This window comes from Aspergillus pseudodeflectus, assembly GCF_044049435.1.
Source record: "Aspergillus pseudodeflectus strain CBS 756.74 chromosome Unknown BJX68scaffold_11, whole genome shotgun sequence".
Classification (NCBI taxonomy): Eukaryota; Fungi; Ascomycota; class Eurotiomycetes; order Eurotiales; family Aspergillaceae; genus Aspergillus; species Aspergillus pseudodeflectus.
Window position 1 is genome coordinate 561,444 of NW_027263787.1, and position 18,423 is coordinate 579,866.

At 49.4% G+C, this 18,423-nt stretch overlaps 7 protein-coding genes and 2 non-coding genes across 9 annotated transcripts; 5 read left to right on the forward strand and 4 right to left on the reverse strand.

The window, feature by feature from the left end:
* Nucleotides 1–83: 83 nt before the first annotated feature.
* Nucleotides 84–2,242, reverse strand: BJX68DRAFT_274415 (putative MFS transporter Seo1). The gene is made up of 4 exons (XM_071047660.1): nucleotides 1,659–2,242; nucleotides 1,322–1,606; nucleotides 368–1,274; nucleotides 84–308 (listed from the first exon to the last, which is right to left on the reverse strand). The coding sequence occupies exons 1-4, from the start codon at nucleotides 1,816–1,818 to the stop codon at nucleotides 197–199; spliced, it is 1,464 nt and encodes a 487-aa protein (XP_070901601.1). The 5' UTR covers nucleotides 1,819–2,242; the 3' UTR covers nucleotides 84–196.
* Nucleotides 1,788–2,242, forward strand: BJX68DRAFT_232469 (uncharacterized protein). The gene has a single exon (XM_071039483.1). The coding sequence runs from the start codon at nucleotides 1,908–1,910 to the stop codon at nucleotides 2,136–2,138; it is 231 nt and encodes a 76-aa protein (XP_070901602.1). The 5' UTR covers nucleotides 1,788–1,907; the 3' UTR covers nucleotides 2,139–2,242.
* A 692-nt stretch (nucleotides 2,243–2,934) lies between these two features.
* Nucleotides 2,935–3,006, reverse strand: BJX68DRAFT_t54. Its single transcript has one exon. It is a non-coding gene; the product is annotated as a tRNA-Met (tRNA).
* A 1,325-nt stretch (nucleotides 3,007–4,331) lies between these two features.
* On the forward strand, nucleotides 4,332–5,875 carry BJX68DRAFT_232472 (uncharacterized protein). The gene is made up of 3 exons (XM_071039485.1): nucleotides 4,332–5,117; nucleotides 5,167–5,369; nucleotides 5,419–5,875. Exons 1-3 carry the CDS (start codon nucleotides 4,941–4,943, stop codon nucleotides 5,516–5,518), a joined length of 480 nt encoding a protein of 159 aa, XP_070901603.1. The 5' UTR covers nucleotides 4,332–4,940; the 3' UTR covers nucleotides 5,519–5,875.
* Nucleotides 5,876–6,139: 264 nt separating this feature from the next.
* On the reverse strand, nucleotides 6,140–7,719 carry BJX68DRAFT_253962 (aminoglycoside phosphotransferase family protein; the record flags this gene model as incomplete). The annotated part of the gene is made up of 5 exons (XM_071042814.1): nucleotides 6,140–6,241; nucleotides 6,279–6,768; nucleotides 6,823–6,892; nucleotides 6,953–7,340; nucleotides 7,402–7,719. The coding sequence occupies 5 exons, from the start codon at nucleotides 7,717–7,719 to the stop codon at nucleotides 6,140–6,142; spliced, it is 1,368 nt and encodes a 455-aa protein (XP_070901604.1).
* A 778-nt stretch (nucleotides 7,720–8,497) lies between these two features.
* BJX68DRAFT_t52 lies at nucleotides 8,498–8,569 on the forward strand. Its single transcript has one exon. It is a non-coding gene; the product is annotated as a tRNA-Met (tRNA).
* A 2,342-nt stretch (nucleotides 8,570–10,911) lies between these two features.
* On the forward strand, nucleotides 10,912–12,729 carry BJX68DRAFT_232477 (uncharacterized protein). The gene is made up of 3 exons (XM_071039486.1): nucleotides 10,912–11,228; nucleotides 11,296–12,458; nucleotides 12,544–12,729. Exon 2 carries the CDS (start codon nucleotides 11,328–11,330, stop codon nucleotides 12,198–12,200), a length of 873 nt encoding a protein of 290 aa, XP_070901605.1. The 5' UTR covers nucleotides 10,912–11,228; nucleotides 11,296–11,327; the 3' UTR covers nucleotides 12,201–12,458; nucleotides 12,544–12,729.
* On the forward strand, nucleotides 12,730–15,679 carry BJX68DRAFT_232479 (1,4-alpha-glucan branching enzyme GLC3). Its single transcript, XM_071039487.1, has 8 exons — nucleotides 12,730–13,058; nucleotides 13,113–13,237; nucleotides 13,320–13,419; nucleotides 13,475–13,587; nucleotides 13,645–14,336; nucleotides 14,386–14,721; nucleotides 14,778–15,408; nucleotides 15,475–15,679. The coding sequence occupies exons 1-8, from the start codon at nucleotides 13,028–13,030 to the stop codon at nucleotides 15,496–15,498; spliced, it is 2,052 nt and encodes a 683-aa protein (XP_070901606.1). The 5' UTR covers nucleotides 12,730–13,027; the 3' UTR covers nucleotides 15,499–15,679.
* Nucleotides 15,680–16,338: 659 nt separating this feature from the next.
* On the reverse strand, nucleotides 16,339–18,387 carry BJX68DRAFT_264638 (F1F0 ATP synthase subunit beta; the record flags this gene model as incomplete). The annotated part of the gene is made up of 7 exons (XM_071045000.1): nucleotides 16,339–16,421; nucleotides 16,475–17,324; nucleotides 17,383–17,699; nucleotides 17,804–17,846; nucleotides 17,911–17,996; nucleotides 18,136–18,305; nucleotides 18,377–18,387. 7 exons carry the CDS (start codon nucleotides 18,385–18,387, stop codon nucleotides 16,339–16,341), a joined length of 1,560 nt encoding a protein of 519 aa, XP_070901607.1.
* Nucleotides 18,388–18,423: the final 36 nt, after the last annotated feature.

The following is an 18,423-nucleotide window of genomic DNA, read 5'->3' on the forward strand; positions in this document are numbered from 1 at the left end:
ACCCCACGCACAGTCATGGCATTTCCATCGTCACCCAGAAATAACTCCATGAAATCTATTCGTAATCTCCAGTCCCTTTTGAGAACACATCTCGGCCGATACCCTCATTTTTTTTTTCTCCAAAATGGTTTATTTTAGCGTTTTATTACGTATCAAACCACACACATAGCCAAGTCCGTCAGCCTGAATCAGTCATTCATTCAGTCTTGCTCGGCTCAACAGATGTCACGACTGCACTACTGGATTCTGGATCCCTCGTCTCATCTGAGTCGCTTGCTTCTGCGGCATTTCTTGCCTTTTCTCGCTTGCTGTAACCGAGTTAGTCTCTTTTTCTTGCTTTGAAAAGAATGCTTTCGGGTATACATACTCCTGGCGGGCAATAAAGTATTTGATGACATGAGCCAAGGCGATGAGACATATCGCATTGCCTAGAACGAAGGAATAACCCTTGGTGAATCGCGGTCCTTCGACCGTTTTGAACACGAGCAGCGGAGTCCAGGCCGTTGTCGACTGTGCAACGGTGTTGAGGATAATCAAGGTTATGGAGCGCTCGATCGGTGAGTACCGGAGCTGTTCGTTCACCCATCCATATAGTACACTTGACATGGACACTGCAGAGTAGGTCGTGATAAAAGCAAACCAAATTGCTGATTCTTTCACATCCCAGACCACCAAGATGGTGAGGCCGATAATATTCCAGACGTGGGCGACAGTGATAGCCCACGCTGGTCCCAGGACAAGGTCGGATGCGAAGCAGATGAAGAGGGTGTAGAAGATTCCCAGAGCCGGAGAGATCGCACCAAGCTCGTTTAACCGGCTTGTTGAATAACGGTTCAGGCTTCGCAACCATAGTAGGTAGCCGCCTGTTGACGTGTTGATGCTGCCGTTCCAGAAGAAGATATCTAGCAGCAATAGCGCCCAGAACTTCCAGTTTTTGAGCACATTGACCAGTGACCTCATTGTCCATGTGCCCTGGAAAGTATGGCCTGCCCGCTGAAGGCGGGCCTTGGATAGCTCGATATCTTTATCGTTAATGACAAGTTTGTTCGGTCTGTCGGGAGTCCCTGGGAGAATAAAGTATCCTAGAATTCCAATGGGAATGGTGATGACCGCGCAAACGATGTACATCCATCGCCAACCTGCTAGGCCATGTACTCCGTCGAGTCTTGCAGACGTGCCTGCTTGGATTAGACTCGCTGTGAGAGTGCCAAGTGTGAGTCCAACATAGAAGCAACCGCCTCGGCGCGCAATCTCGTCTCCTCGGTACCAGGCCCCTATGATGTGTGAGTGTGTGCCTCTCATTCGACTCGAGCAGACCTACCAAATATGTAATGCATGCCGGGGAAGAAGGCCGCCTCAAACCAACCCACGAAGAATCGGTAAGCCATAAGCTCGCCAAAAGACGTCACTCGATATTGCAGCAAGGTGAAGACACCCCACATGATATCCAGGAAAGGAATAACCCATGACATGGGGAATTTGGTAAACAGGTAGGCAAATGGTAGCTGACCTACTACGGCGCCCACGGTGTACATGGTTTGTAGTCGAACAAGTTCATTTCCATGAAGATTCAGGTCCTCCCGAAGACCGGAGACATATGCATTATCTGGAGCCCTGTCAGTTGAGATCCCGACATTTGCAACTGGGGGTGTGCATACTTATGTTGGCTTGGTCAACGTACTTGACCCAGTACGCCAGAAAGGCGTAGGGAACGATCAATGCATCGAGCTTTAGGATGAGTTTTCTCTCTTCGGGAGTATCCTGGTCCGCGAACCACTTGATGTGGTACCATTTTTTGCCATCACGGACGGTGGACATGGTGTTCAGCGCTTCAAGGGGGATCTATTCATGATTCTCGCATCAAGTACATAAACCAGCGTCTTTATACCAGACTAAAGCTCGCGAAGATGCCACTCCTTGGCCGTATTGCGTGCGTCTGGGCAGCCCAATGGCGATGTGAGTCCAGTATCAGCACTCGTAGAGATTTCCTCCTGGTAGCTTTGTGGCTTCGACCATTCCGTCTCCATCAAATCTCTCATTGGAGGCCAGGAGTGGGTGGGCAGGAGCTTCGTTATGCAAACGCACACTTGTGGCCAAGGATCGTGTCAAGTGGTGGAGGTAAGGCGTGCTTGGTCTAGTGCTTTGACATTCGCATGGTGCCCGAAGCTAATGAGGATTTGCAGATCCCAGTTTCGTCCTTATCTGATGTTTACCGAGCTGTTAATTTAGTCCCTGAAGCGCTATCGCCGAAAACCTACGGAACCTGCTAGGCTGCCATGTGTCGTTGCCCCGTCCGGTACTGGTCAGACACTCCTGAAGAAAGGGCGTATTTTCCCTGGGCTTAACGGCGCTACCAGGTCGAGAGATCTTTAGTGTTTCGAGAGAAAGATGTTGTGAGAAACTCAGGGTTCAGGTTACATTGCTTTCCAAGGGGCTGGACAGGTGAATCCTCGTCTCTCTGTTCGTCCAGTGTGGTTTGGTTTGGATAGAAGGGGTGATGCGACTGCCTCCTCTTCCCAAAGTTTGCACTAGGGCTCTGTCTTCCCGAGCCAGGGCATCTAGGCGGAGCCTAGGTGCTCCTCTGGGAAGACCCGGTATACTGTAGTAGACATATCATAAGAAATCAACACAAAAAGCTGTTCTGCTGCTTCAGTCGTCTGCTCATAAACCGGAGGTACGTCAATCCATTCTGGAGTAAACCGATTTGGGTTGACTGAAGGGTGAGCATTGATACGCTCGACAGGTTCCTCTACTGTGTTCAGGCCGAGCAGAGCTTCAACCGGTCGCTCCTTCCTTGAAAAACAACACCGTATCAACCGTCCTGATTGGCTTAATATTGGTGAAGGGAAATAAGGTTTTTGACCGCGGCAGCGGTAAAAAAAAACTCTTTCCCGCTTGGGTCGCACAAACCGGGTGGGAAAAAAAGATTTCGGATAGCATGTCCTGGTTTCGATCCAGGGACCTCCGGGTTATGAGCCCGGCGCTCTTCCCCTGAGCTAACATGCTTGGTTGGTTGAAATATTCTAAGTAAATAAAAGTTATATACGCCATTTTCTTGTGCGTCTTCCGTTCCAACCCTGAGATCAAATATTATCTACCTTAACTCACTATTACCATCACCTAGCCCTCATTATATATATGTTTATATGGTCTAAAGAACTCTATAATAAAGCTGACTAGATACTATGCACTCTATGATTAACTAAAATAGAATATTAGCCTGGGCCTCAGCGGAAGAGCACTCCAGGTTAGACTAGTATATATAGTGCGTGTTTGTGGCTTAGAAAACAAGGAATTTCAGTAAATAGTGGATGTTGATGATTCATACGCACCCGGAATATTCTAATAAAAGCCTCTACCTGCGGCGCACACACCGCTGCAGCGTCTCTCATCCGCTGATGACAAGGTTGGCCCTCACCACAAAAGCGCCAACATTGCGGAGTGGGTTCAGAAGTCTATGCAGATTGACCAGGAAAATTTGATCGTTTGGTATGTGGTCTGCTGCGTATACCCTAGTTCTGACATTACTAACACGTGAGGGCTAGAGGATTCGGATAGGGTCACAGCACGAGCACATGGGGCACCAGTTGATATTCTGAGACCCCAGAGATTCTGGAGCGAGACGCTGGCGAATTCTCGTCGGCGCCATCGTTATCAATAGGAACAATTGGTTCATGCTCTGAATCAAGGAACAGAGAGAAACGCTGGTATTTGTGAGTCAATAGGATATATACATAACCCCGTCTCACTCACCCACTGACTAATAATGCCTGGCGACCTGTAGTTACACACAAGACGACTAACGGGTCCACAACATCAGAAACAGCGATAACATTGCTCACGATCCTCCCACTTTTACCCCCATCAGCACTTCAAGGTTGGCGGAGCCATGCCAGGAGGAATACTGGAATGATCGGGTTGAGTCCTGTATTTCATCGATGGGATGGGGAGGCACCGTGCCAGAGACTGACTGAATACGAAGGAATGTACGACCAGCGTAGTCACCTGTCCATAAACTAGCCAGCGAGAGAACTGCTCTGCTGTCGCCAATAGAGCCATAGTCATAAGTACAGTAATGCGAGCTCATCAAAAAGACAGCATACAACTTGTGCGTTCTAACAGATTGTTAGTGATTCTTTTCAGGCTTGTTTTAGGGACGGAAGTGTAGCAGATGGCAGGTCCCATGTCAACGCGACATCCTGGAGTCCATAATCTACACGAATCTTCTCAGTTGCTGGGTGAGTGGGCACCAATGGTCTCTAATAAGTTCTTACAAGAAATAGCGGTGGGATGTACTTGGCACATTCTACATTTAAGCAGTGGGCTCTATACGGGCCTTCTTGCTAATTTCAAGCCTGTTCGAAGCATTCGCTGATTGAGCGAGCTTCAAGACCAAACTCAGGACGACTATATGTCCTCTCTTGGTGCGTGGATGCCTTGACCATAATATTTAGTATGTGCAGTTGGGCATCCGAGGGCATGCATGGCCTGATATGTGTCTTTATCCGTGCTCGATGCATCATGTGGTATAGCATCGAACGGAGACTCAGATGAAAATCGCATCGAACGGAGACTCAGATGAAAATCGCATCGAACGGAGACTCAGATGGAAATCGCATCGAAAGGGCGGCCGTATAAACATATGCTCTCGCCTAAGGCGCGTCTCCCCAGTCACTTAACGTAGAGATAGGACTTTGTTTTCGACGAGACTTGTTAAACCCGGCCCCATCCTGTCAGATGTACTGCTTCCTCTCAAACGCCCTCCCTGCGGACGCTGACGTTCTGAATTTCGACGGCTTCATGTTCGGCCCACATCTTTGGTTGGAGGAGAATTTTGTTGTCCCCGAATTCCCTTTTAAAGACTTGGTTGTTCCCGAAAGCCGCTCACCAACCTCGACCCCGCTTTCTTCGACCATCGACAATCGACAAAGTCCAACAACATGGTCGAACCCGTTCCAGATGAATGTCTAGGGAGTTTTAGCAGAACGTGCCGATGGCCACTCGTGCTGGAAAATTCTGGAATAGTTTTGGATGATGGATTAGTAAGAAGTATCCCAAGTGGATCAACTGTTAGGCTTCATGGGGCTTCATTACCCTTCGGGTTCCCTGACGACACGGTAGGTTACCCGGTCTGCACAATAGGATTCTACTAATACAGAGACAAAGAGACTGCGAAGCGTCCTCAATGATTACTTCTCCCCAGGGACATACAGTATCGGGTCACTTGCGCAAATAGTAAAATTTACGGGAGGCCGATGGGCTATGTGGGATACTCAGGGGGACGATAATAGGCTGTTCGCTTATATTCCTTTTCAAGACATGCGTATACATCGGGGATCTTCTCTGATAATAGTAGCGCGTGGATCCATGTTAGTAATAGCTTTTAAGACCATCTTTCCAAGCTAACATACTTCTTAGTGTTTTCTGTTCGTTTTTATGTCCCGCAGTGTATATGGTTCCAATGGACCAATGTCAGGAATGCATTGTCTTGGGACTACCAATAAAGGGCAAGAAATAAGATCACACTGGTTTGACATAATTTCAACACAGCACATGACAGATCTTGGGTTTTAAGTATCTCAAGAATTCAGGGGTCTTTCAATGTTGAGTGCTTGTCCAATTCCATAAATCCTAAGTCGTGGAAGCGACTTGCCGGACGTTATCCATCCTGGACATCGGGACTTAGCTCGCCGTATCCAATTTGGGACCCCTTCCCTTCGCTCTTCGACCTGTCTCTCCATCTGTCTTCGCTTTCGACTGTTTCGCTAATGACTGTTGGACTGCTGTGAGTAGTAACTTCACTTGTTTTCTTAAGTTTAAAGTACCTAGATACGTTATACCTGTACTCTATAGAAGCAAAGGATTTATATGACAAAGATACGGGGAAATTATAATACTATTATTAGATTACTAGAAAGGCTAAATAGTAATATCTGGTAACCTTGCCACACACTTTAATCAACGAATGGTAATGCTTTAAGCCACTCCTTACGTTCTTCTTCATTCCTGGCTTCACGTCCCAGTAACCTCCTCATCCCCTCATCTAGCTCTCTCCTAGAGTTTTTCATAATCTACACTGCTGACCCTGCCATCCCAATGTTTAAAACAGTCAGTGTCGTCAACAAATGCATCCATGAGTTTAACACCTTGGGGCCCATAGCTCGCCATCCTGCTCCTGCTGCCGGATTTCATAATCCGAGAACTGCAATGGAAATCGCATTTCGGAAGAGCTGCTATCCCCCTCCAACGCCAATAACATGTGCCCATTCTTTCTCGACATCCCCCAACAAGTCATTGAGGAGCGGCTCGTAGTCCATCACGACTAATCCTGGAACCACACTTACTTGATGCGGGAGAGTATTCTGGCTCTGTATTGCTTGAAAGACTGGTTCGTTAACCTGAAGACACCGAACTAGATAGAAATTGTGCAGCGTCTGTGCTCTATGGAGTGCCTTTGCCTTCCGCTGTTCCTCTGGATCCAAGGAGTCAAAATTTGGTGGTAAAGGGACCTTCCCCAAATCTTCAGGAACCGGGCCATTGTAGTCAAGAAACGCTGGGCGCCCAACCTGCATAAAGAGTGGACAGGCACTGACAGACTGCCAGTCAATGATTCCCACAATACGGCTTGGGTCTTCAGGATCGACAAATATATTCTGCGAATGAAGATCGCCATGCCATAAATCTGAGGTATGGGTGGCTTTATTTTCCGGGAGAACGTGGGGTGCAACCTTAAGATATTTTTCCAATGCGGAGAGCTTTTTGGAGAGGCTAGGCTGGTATTGTCGGGGTCCATATCAAAGACCTTCAGGCATTAAGGGATACCGGAGACCTGCCTTTGCAGCTGCAATTTCCCTCCGCGCAATAGCCGTCATATATTCTGTGACTGTTGACCCTAAAAGTCGTGCATGGATAAGAACAGGATAATAATATTATAGGTCAGAGATGAACTTACATGGACCGCGCCTAATATCCAACTCGCCTTTCCCGAAGTCAAAGAAAGAACGATGATTAGTTGGACCAATGTCAAATGTTTTACTCCGAACTTCGTTCCCAGTTGAATCAACGTATAGGGGCGAAGTATCCGAATTGTCAGGAAGGTCGCCTTTATAGTACAACGACCCGAACTGAGAGAATTTTGTAGCCGCTAGGCGCCTTTCAATATCAACAATCTGGTCCAGAATTTGGACTTTCTGCTTTCCTTTCAGGGTGTCCCATACGTTGGTTAGTATGATACCAGCTTGCTTCTCCATAAAGATATACTCTGCTCCGACAGGGTTCCCTGATACCCGAGAACACCATGCATATACTCTCGGAACAGGGAGGTTCAGAACATTCCTCAACTAGTAAAATTAGTGTCGGCGCGTAGAAAGAAATCGGAGTAGGAAAGAAAGCAAACCATACAAAGTCCATAGTCGCAACCTCACTAGCTGTTGTGAAGTGTGGTCTGCCTGCATTGGGATTTGGCAGTTTCGCAATAATCTCGCGTCCATCGTTCATGGTAAGCTGAAGTACTTTGTTGTATTGGCCCTCTGAGATCTTTAACACTTCGGTGCATGATCTCGATCCGATTGCAGAGGCAGCTAGTTGCAAAAGTGTGTCGAGGTCAAAATTAACATAGCGGCAGGCAAGTTGCTGTCGCTCGTTCCAAAGCCAACGACCTGAGGTAAAACGATTGAGTGCCTCAAGGTCATGCTTTGAATCTGCAATAGTCGCATTCATTTTGGAATTGCTAGAAGAAAAAGGAGCTGCCATAAAGGTATCGTGGAGGGTACAGCAGCGGGAAAGCGCAGCTGCTAGAATTCTTCTCAGGAAGCGGCCCCGGGTGGCCTTCATTTCCAGTGTTTGAGGAAGGTGGGAAGATCTGCCATTTCGTTGCCATGAGGCAACAGCACGTCGTGACGTGAAACAAGCAAGTTGCGGCCTAGGGGCTGTCGGGAGGCGCCGTCTAGAAATAATAGCGCTAGGTGTGAGTATATATTTGAGTATATATTGCTGAAGGTTGGCCGCGGGGCGTAAATATCATTTTAATAGTAGCATTGTAAACTCGTTTGCAGGACAATGGATCTTGAGGATAGTTCTCAGCATGTATGTATGTTCTAGTCTTCGCTAACGAATGGCGCTACATGTTCAGTGGAGCGTATTGCTGCACGTGACCTGGGACTATGGAAGTGGTGACGAGTCATGTGACTACGGCGAACTTCAACATCCAAACTTCACTTTTAAACATTGAGTATCTTCAGTGAGTGAATACAGAGTCTTCACAGCAGTCTTTGAGGTGTTATTGCTCTTGGGGACTATTATTACTACCCGTCACCTTGATACGTCGCAATATTCCATACTACGCGCCTTGCTTGCCGCGCCGTCCCACCACAGCATCGGATATCGTCCGCCTCGACCCACCCCTACCACCACCTAACCCTCGCTACACCACGCTAAGGCCAAATAACTTCAAAATGAAGCTGGCTCGATGCCAGGCACTCCACAATCAACCAATAGCAGCATGTTAGCTCAGGGGAAGAGCGCCGGGCTCATAACCCGGAGGTCCCTGGATCGAAACCAGGACATGCTATATAACTTTTTGCTTATACTCCGACGAGTATCGCTAGTACTCCCTCTATAATCTGCGGTACGGAGCGTTCTGGGGCACGGGTTGAGCATATCCGCTTTGTTTTTGGGTGTATGGGACTTGCTTATGGGTATATGAGGTTGCGGGAAGCACGGGAAGGTCTTCAATATCAGCTATACTTACTGTTGTTCATTGGCTGCCGGTTCGTCCAGGAAATACGGTCATTGCTTTGGGCTTCGTCGACTCTAAAGAGTGAGCCAGATTGCTATCAGGTCTCATGATGGGCAGATTCAGGTAGACTAGGATGAACCGGCAATTATCGGTACCTGGATCATGGATGTAGGGCTTGGACTAGAGCAAGCCTAGCATCGATCGTCTTGCCAGGTCAGTTCCGATGTCAGGGCGGTAGTATCCGGTCAAAGGGTGATGCTCAGTTTGCGGCGTATCGTTCCAGATGCCTAGACTGAGGTAGCAGCGTCGAAACCAGGTAGAGAAGAAGCCTCGAGGGTCTAACCGGCCAAGGCACATTTAGTAGTAGACCGATGGGAAGAATTATTATTAGAACCAGTACATTCGATATAGGTGTGCTTGGAGGGCTCGAAGTAGAGTAAGTATAAACTCGTGAAATACCTTGGTAGAGAGATATGTTTGCTCATGTACAACCACATTGCGTATTTGACCTTTAGTAGCCTCTCGGTTTATTTGGAAGTACAAGATTGTTGCTGATGACTTGCATGGCTCGCCGGGGGGATGTGCTGCCATTTGGGTAGAAGATACATATTGAGCGCACCAAACAGTACCAACCTCAACCTCAAGAAATCAATATACTCACGTTGAAGCCTTCTTTATCCCAGCTGCAAGATCCTTTTTCATATATTCTCCCATATTTCTTCTCATGTTCCTGTCACATTTATTCTACGTTCTGCTAAACATATAGTATGCTGGGTGTATGGAGGGTTGTCTGAGTACTCCGGAGAACGAAGCAGAGTGGATTCCTTTTCCCTTTCTCAGCAAGCCAAAGAAACTCGCACGCCCCAACAAACCAGCTGATTTATAGTCTTTAATTCAATTTGGATATCATACAATAGAAGCCCAAATGATTTGCGCGTATAACTAAAATAGTCCAATGTTGTTCCACGAACTTTTGCAGCCTTAAGCATAAGGGATAGGCAGGCACGATGATATCATACCTTAGGGCTGAGTGAGGGCAAGGTGAGAAAACTGCGTCCCACAAACAATCTTGAAGTTCCCCAGCATGACTCGGGACGACGAATCCGAAGGCACTCACAGTTCTTCAGTCAGAATTCAAACTTCACTGCCAGCGTCCAGCGGCCGGGCTGAAGCCTGAGAGCGAGTGCTCGTTCCATCCGTCCGAAATTTCGACCCACGGAATTGTTTCCCGCCTTCCTACAGCTTCAAAATTGGCGAGCGAAATAAGTACTTCAGACTCCACCAATTATTGACCCTGAACAAAGGGTCGAGGCTAGAAGGGCTGGGTATCCCGGCAATTACTATTTTCTTAGGACGACATTGACTATTCCGGAGTACTTCTCAAGTTCTCCCCGGACCCAGAAACGCTCTGCCCTGCATGGCGCATGCCAGGCTGCTTGGCAGATCGAAATGAGGATGAGCAAGATCAGCGGTCCCTTTCAGGGTTGACTTCTAATTGCCGGTCTTATATTGGACTGCGACGTCATCAGAGGTTGAATTTTCTTTCACTATTCTTCTACTTTAGGGTTTGCCTGAGGATGTGGGCTTTCGAGAGAAGGCCGAAGCAGGAGCACACTTCCTTCAACCCTTGCTGGTACGTATATCGCCCTGTGCTGGCTTTCGGAGCAAGCTGCAAGGTACCTGGTGGCAAATCTCACGCTACTCGGGCACACTCCACTCAGCGAAAGCAGCCATGGCTTCTCAGCCAAGGAATCGGACAATTGATCGATGATCAGCAAACGTGGAGCCGGAGGAGAGTTTACCTCCGGGAGTCTCGGTGTCCAGATCAACGGATATCCGACCAGCTCCTGTTGAACTTTGGAACATCGCCCTGAGCTATTGAACTAAACCAAACTATCGGCAGTCTTTGATTCATCATTCGACAAATACCGAACTACAGTGGCCCAATGATACGCTCGGAATCCAACATTGACTCCAACTTCCGTATCCTTGTGGTCCAGCGATGCTCCTGAAAAGAGTATGCAGATCTCAAGACGGATCGTGCTTATGAAGAGTTCAACGCAGTGTTGAGGATGGTGACGCCGTGGCGCCTCAACGTGGCAGGCTGTCTAACGGTCCTTTTGCTTTTGCTGAGCCTTTCTCGTAGAATTTCAACGCCTCTCCCATTTACCTCCGGAGTATGTACCTGATTCTGATGTCGGGGACTCGGGCTTCCTTACCCTAAGAAAATCGAGGAACAGCTCGGCCCTGCTTGCAGCTTGAGCTACAGTATCCACAACCTGAACCGTACATGAATCCTATTAAGATTGCACTCTGTACCGTTGATCCATTAGAAATCGGCAGTCGGGCTCGGCCGCCAGCTAGCAATAATGAGTCCGAACCGCTCCAAAGTACCACTCGCAAAAGATATGCGAAGATCATCATAGACCATGGAGATACAACCCCTTAGCTACCCTCCCACGGTATATAAGAGGCAGTATCTCGCTCAAAGCTTCATGTTTTCTTGATCAGCCAGTCACTCTTTCACTCCCTCTTGCCCACTCCAGTCGCTCACTTACCACGCTCTTTTTTACCTCATACTACCCTCAAAATGAAGGCTGCTTTCATTACTGCCCTCGCGGCCCTTGCCACCTCAGTGGTCGCTGCTCCTACCAAGATTACCTCCACCGTCGACTCTGTCACTTCGGCCCTGCCTCTGAACTTGGACTCCGTTACCGACAAGGTCACTTCTGCAGCCTCCGGTGGACATGTCGTCCAGGACCTTGGCCCTGAGGTTCGCGACGTCCTTGAAGTCACTGGCCCCAACGCCGAGCGCCTCCTGATCCAGCTCAGCCCTGAAGTTGCTGGCCTTCTATCTAGCCTTGGTCTCCCTGCTCTGGGCGGCCCCGTCGGCTCCATCGTCGCCAGTGCGAGCTCTGTTGGTGAGCTTGTCAAGGGCCTCGGCCCTCACACTGAGAACCTTCTTACCGTCGTCGGTGAGGGTGGCCAGTACCTTCTCATCCAGCTCTCCGGAGGCCTTTCTGGTCTCCTTTCTGGCCTTGGTCTCCCCGCCGTTGGCACCCCTGTTGGCTCCATTGTCGCCACTCTTGGCAACAACTTGAAGCGCGACGAGATTGTTCAGGATCTTGCTCCTCAGGTTCAGGATATCCTCGAGGTCACCGGCCCCAACGCTGAGCGCCTCCTTCTCCAGCTCAGCCCCGAGGCTGCTGCTCTTGTCTCTGGTCTCAGTCTTCCCATTGGCGCGCCCGTTGGTGAGGTTGTTGCCAGCGCCAGCTCTGTAGGCGAACTCCCCAAGGACCTCGGAAAGCCCGTTCACGATCTTATCACTGTCGTCGGTGCCGATGGCTCTGCCCTTCTCGTCAAGCTCGCTCCTTCCGTTGCCTCCCTTGTCTCCGGCCTCGGACTCGCTGGCGTCGGCCAGTCTGTCGGCTCTATCGTTGCCACCCTTGGTAACAACCTCTAAGAAGCAGTAAGTCTAGATTTTTCTCAATTACCTTGATGGCACTTAAGCTGACGTTATATCGATTGCCCAGCGTTCCGAATAATTATCCTTTCATTCAGCGATATTCCTTTCCATATTTGAGGTTATCAGCGGCGGATTGACGAATGTAAATTATACCGTTCTCATGATACGGCGAGCCTGTACAGCCTTTTTCTTCGTGTACATATTTTTCGGGATACAGCCCAGGCAGAGCTTTAATAGAGTCACGAATCAATCAATCTATTTATCTCTGCATCGTATCAGTATCCATCAGGCAAGAAAAGCTGCAGGTCAAAGCTTTTGTTGAGCAGCGAGCGACGCGTACCTTTGAAACCCTCAAGAGTCTAGCCCATTCCACCCGCTATAATCCAAAGCATTAATTCTCGCCACAATGCAGGCCATAATCAAAATAAACCAATCACCTAGTCCGGGCGGAGTATTATCGCCAACTAGATCCCGGTCAGACAAGCGCGATCATTTCCCTGGCAAGTTGTTGAGCTGCCAATGCGATGCAGGTTTGCAGATGAAAAGGAGGTTGGGAGGCGAGACGCCAACGATAACGGGAACAGCTTAGGAGTGATGTCACCCGCGATACGGACACGGACCCCCCGCATTCGTCTCGACCGCAGGAACAAAAGCTCTCGACCCATTTTTCTCCTCCGGCCGGTTCAATCTTCATATCTTTCGCCTGGGAATAAACAAGTTGCTCTTCTGACCGTCTGGAAGCTGTTTCGCCTTCTTCGAAAGCTAATTGCAGAAGATTCAACGAGCTTGACACAGGCAGCTTATCGCGCTGCTCAGCATTACCGATGGCTTCCTCAGCTCCTTCTGATGGAACGGGTGGGTTCAGCGACCCAATTCCGTGTCCTACAGCTCTTTAACCTTGTCTTATAGGTATTATCGACCTTGATCCGTGGCTAGAGCCTTTTCGGGAGGCTATTCAGCGACGATACAAATATGTCGAGAGCTGGATCAAGACCGTTGATGAGACAGAGGGAGGCTTAGATAAGTTCAGCAAGGCGAGTGTCAATCTCATCAATCTCTACATCCGCAAAATTTTTGCGAATTTGGTCAGCTAATTCGTCTTCTCGAGAACAACAGGGCTACGAGAAGTACGGTTTCAACGTTTCCGAGAACGGCGATATCACTTACAGAGAATGGGCTCCGAATGCCGTGGAAGCTGCGCTGGTCGGGGACTTCAGTACGTCCTGTCTTGAGGGAGTGATTAGCCGGTGATCTGTTACTGAGACTGGCAGACAATTGGGATAACAAGGCCAATCTTATGTCGAAGAACGACTTTGGTACCTGGGAGGTTACTCTTCCAGCGAAGGACGGTGTTCCCGTGATTCCGCACGACAGCAAAGTAAAGGTATGATTTTGGTTATACGATTGTGCTTGCCGAAGTCTGGTTCTCACATTCGATCAGATCACTATGGTTACACGCAGCGGAGAGCGAATATACCGAATCCCCGCGTGGATAAAGCGTGTTGTACAGGATCTGAAGGTGTCTCCCATCTACGAGGCCGTGTTTTGGAATCCGCCCCGGGAACAGCAATATCAGCTTCAGCATGCTCGCCCTCGGAAGCCTGAAAGTCTGCGAATCTACGAGGCTCATGTGGGCATTTCCTCTCCGGACACCAGAGTCGCGACCTACAAGGAGTTTACTGCCAACATGCTTCCTCGGATCAAGTACTTGGGGTACAATGCTATTCAGCTCATGGCTATTATGGAGCATGCATACTACGCCAGCTTTGGCTACCAGGTCAACAATTTTTTCGCAGCGAGCAGTCGCTATGGAAACCCTGAAGATCTTAAGGAGCTCGTTGACACCGCGCATAGCATGGGCTTGGTGGTACTTCTCGACGTTGTGCACAGCCATGCCTCAAAGAATGTTGATGACGGACTGAATATGTTCGATGGTAGTGACCATCTTTATTTCCATTCGGGCCCTAAGGGTCAGCACGAGCTATGGGACAGTCGGCTATTCAACTACGGAAACCATGAAGTGTTACGATTCCTCCTTAGCAATCTCCGTTTCTGGATGGAGGAATATGGCTTCGACGGGTTCCGATTCGACGGAGTTACCAGCATGCTTTACACGCATCACGGTATTGGAACGTAGGTGACTCTGATTTAGCATTTATTGACTCCGCTAATTAAATGACAGCGGCTTCTCTGGCGGATATCACGAGTACTTTGGGCCAGCGGTCGACGACGACGGCGTCATGTACCTCGCTCTCGCGAACGAGATGCTACATCGTCTCTATCCAGAGTGTATAACAGTAGCAGAGGACGTCTCGGGAATGCCAGCACTGTGTCTCCCACACAGCATCGGCGGTGTTGGATTCGACTACCGTCTTGCAATGGCTATCCCTGATATGTACATCAAGCTTCTCAAGGAGAAATCAGACAGCGAATGGGACATTGGAAACCTCGCCTTCACCTTGACAAACAGACGCCACGGGGAGAAGACGATTGCCTACGCAGAAAGCCACGACCAAGCGTAAGTATCTACAATCATAACTTACTGCTGTAAAACAGCTTGCTAACGACTCGCAGCCTCGTCGGCGACAAGACCCTAATGATGTGGCTCTGCGACAAGGAAATGTACACCCACATGTCCGTCCTAACCGAATTCACCCCAGTCATCGAACGCGGCATGGCCCTCCACAAGATGATCCGCCTCGTCACCCACGCCCTCGGCGGCGAGGGCTACCTCAACTTCGAAGGCAACGAATTCGGCCACCCCGAATGGCTAGACTTCCCGCGCGCCGGAAACAACAACTCCTTCTGGTACGCGCGCCGCCAGCTCAACCTAACAGAGGACAGCCTTCTCCGCTACAGATTCCTCAACGAGTTCGACCGCGCCATGCAGACGACAGAAGAGAAGTACGGCTGGCTCCACGCGCCGCAGGCATACATCAGCCTCAAGCACGAGGGCGACAAGGTCCTTGTCTTTGAGCGCGCCGGTCTACTTTGGATCTTCAACTTCCATCCTACCAATAGCTTTACGGATTATCGGGTCGGCGTTGAGACGCCCGGTACGTATCGAATTGTGCTTGATACCGATGACAAGGAGTTTGGTGGGTTGGGAAGAAACCTCAAGGAGACGAGGTTCTTTACGACTGATATGGAGTGGAATGGGAGGAGGAACTTCCTTCAGGTCTATATTCCGACCAGGACGGCTTTGGTAAGTTATCTCCGCAGTTGGCCGTTCTTTAAGCGAGTCAGTGCTAACCAGTGTTTGTTGATGTAGGTCCTAGCGTTGGAAGACTCCTGATCACGCATTCGATGGGCATATATCAATCAATGTCCATCACATCATGACGCCAGTTAAGGGACACAAGATACTGCGTAGCCATATATTTCATATCATCTAATCTACTAGTTGCCATTGAGTTCATTTAAATAATCAAGTTGTCCCGATGATTCGGAAAGACTGTTGTCTTCTTTTGCCTGCTGTTCTCAACATGGGAGTGATATCGTGTATGGATATCTCTCCACATGCATGTTACTTCCTTGCTGCTAGACTGAAAATCAAAGTTTAGAAGTCATGCCTCCCTTGTCAATGAAGCGTATCAAAGGTATTGACAATGTCGGCGGCTCAACTCTTCATCATACAAGTGGCATGATTCTGACTCGAAAGCTGAAGACGACAGACTGAAGGTAAAATGAGCCTTTAATGAGAATGACATCGAGGTGAAAACTGAGAGGTATATTATCATTATTCAGGAATGTCTACAAGCTACGAAGAAAAGAGCACAGGGTATGACGTAGAAACCAAATTTTCCAATCCAACAAAAGAAAAAATGAGTACATATTGTTGTTCCCAGCCCGAGGGTATAAGGCCGGGTGTGGTCATTTAATTTACTTACATGAGCACAATATATTGTCACACAAGCTCTGGACGCTTCTCATCCAGAAACTTAAAGGGGGGTTCGAGGGTTGTTGTGCAAGTGCTCTTTCCCTTTATAATGCATCGAAGATGGGCCTCTGTCTTTTTCAACTTCCTTCTTCTCAATTCGAGTACTGTACACGCATCGACGGAAAATGGAACACTGAGAAAAGGAAGTCCATATCTAACAAAAAGGAAAAAGGGCGCTTCAAAACAATATTACATCTAGGCCTTGTTGGAGAGCTCGGCCAAGATCTTCTCACCCTTGGCGCGGGCGGAGGCGAAATCACCAACCATGTAGAAGGCAGCTATTGAAATAGTTAGCATCGGAATATCGTTATAGGTCATAGGTGCCACATACCCTCAGGAAGGTCATCACCCTCTCCGTTCATGATAGCCTTGAAGGAGTTGATGGTGTCCTTGAGGTCAACCAGCTTACCCTCGATACCAGTGAAGACCTGGGCGACAGTGAAAGGCTGGGACAGGAAACGCTCGAGCTTACGAGCACGCTCGACAGTAAGCTTGTCAGCCTCAGAAAGTTCGTCCATACCAAGAATGGCAATGATATCCTGGAGGGACTTGTACTCCTGGAGCATCTGCTGGACGCGAGTAGCAGTGTTGTAGTGCTCCTCACCGACGATACGGGGGTCGAGCATACGAGACTTGGAGTCAAGAGGGTCGACAGCAGGGTAGATACCCAACTCAGAGATACCACGGGACAGGACAGTGGTGGCGTCCAAGTGAGCGAAGGTGGTGGCGGGGGCAGGGTCAGTCAGATCGTCAGCGGGCACGTAGACGGCCTGGACGGAGGTAATGGAACCCTTGGTGGTGGTGGTAATACGTTCCTGCATACCACCCATGTCGACGGCGAGAGTGGGCTGGTAACCGACGGCAGAGGGGATACGACCAAGCAGGGCAGACACCTCAGAACCGGCCTGGGTGAAACGGAAAATGTTGTCAATGAAGAGCAGCACATCCTGACCCTCCTCGTCACGGAAGTATTCGGCGATGGTCAGACCAGTAAGGGCGACACGGGCACGAGCACCTGGGGGCTCGTTCATCTGACCGAACACAAGAGACACCTTGGATTCACCATCGAGTTGAATGACACCAGTCTCCTGCATTTCGTGGTACAGATCGTTACCCTCACGGGTACGCTCACCGACACCAGTGAAGACGGAGTAACCACCGTGAGCCTTGGCGATGTTGTTCTAGAAAGCAAGTGCGTTAGAGAGGCCCACGCCCTTGTCGAGGTTTATATAAACTTACAATCAGCTCCTGAATGAACACAGTCTTTCCGACACCGGCACCACCGAAGAGACCAATCTTACCACCACGGGCGTAGGGGGCAAGGAGATCGACGACCTTGATACCAGTAACGAGAATCTCAGCGCTGGTGGACTGCTCGGTGAAGACAGGAGCCTCAGCGTGGATGGGGGCGTACTTGGCGGCCTTGACGGGACCACGCTCGTCAATAGGGTCACCAGTGACGTTGACGATACGGCCAAGGGTACCAGGGCCGACGGGGATGGTGATGGGGGCACCAGTGTCACGGGCGGCAGCACCACGGGTAAGACCCTCGGTACCTAAAAGGGACATATCAACATCGTGCTCGTGTCGGTGGAAACAAGGGCAGGGCGGAAGCACGCGTGTCATTCACGTCCATGACTCCAAAAGAAGGGCGACTTACCGTCCATGGCAATGGTACGGACGACATTCTCACCCAAGTGTTGCTGTAATGGATCAGTTATATGCACTTGATGTCATGGGTCGGGGATGCTGGTATTGGATACGTACAGAAACCTCGAGGACCAGCTTCTGGCCGTTGTTCTCGGTCTCAATGGCGTTGAGAATGGCGGGAAGCTTCTCGCCATCGAACTTCACTGTAATTCCAAGTCAGATATCGTGGTTTGAGACAGGTATTGGGTTGTTGTTGATGGTTGTTGCGATGAAATCGATAGTAGAAAAGATTTTCGCGCAGCCGCCAACGGGCAAGGATTGGGCGGAATTCGAGGAACATACCGTCGACGACGGCACCAATGACCTGGTGAATCTTGCCAACGGAGCCGGCCTCGGTGCTGGCGAACCTAGCGAGGGAAGGAAGGCCATTGACCTTGGTAGGCTGAAGGGCGCGGCGTGCGACGGAGGAAGGTCGAGCAAAGGCAGCCCTCCCGAAGGTCCGGGCCAGACCGCTGTTCAAAGAAAAAACACAGGTCAGCGCGCGAAGGATAATAAGAAAATAATACAAGTTAGTGGAACAAACCTCTTGAACATTATGATGGTGTTGAAGAGCGAAAAGGGTATAGGATG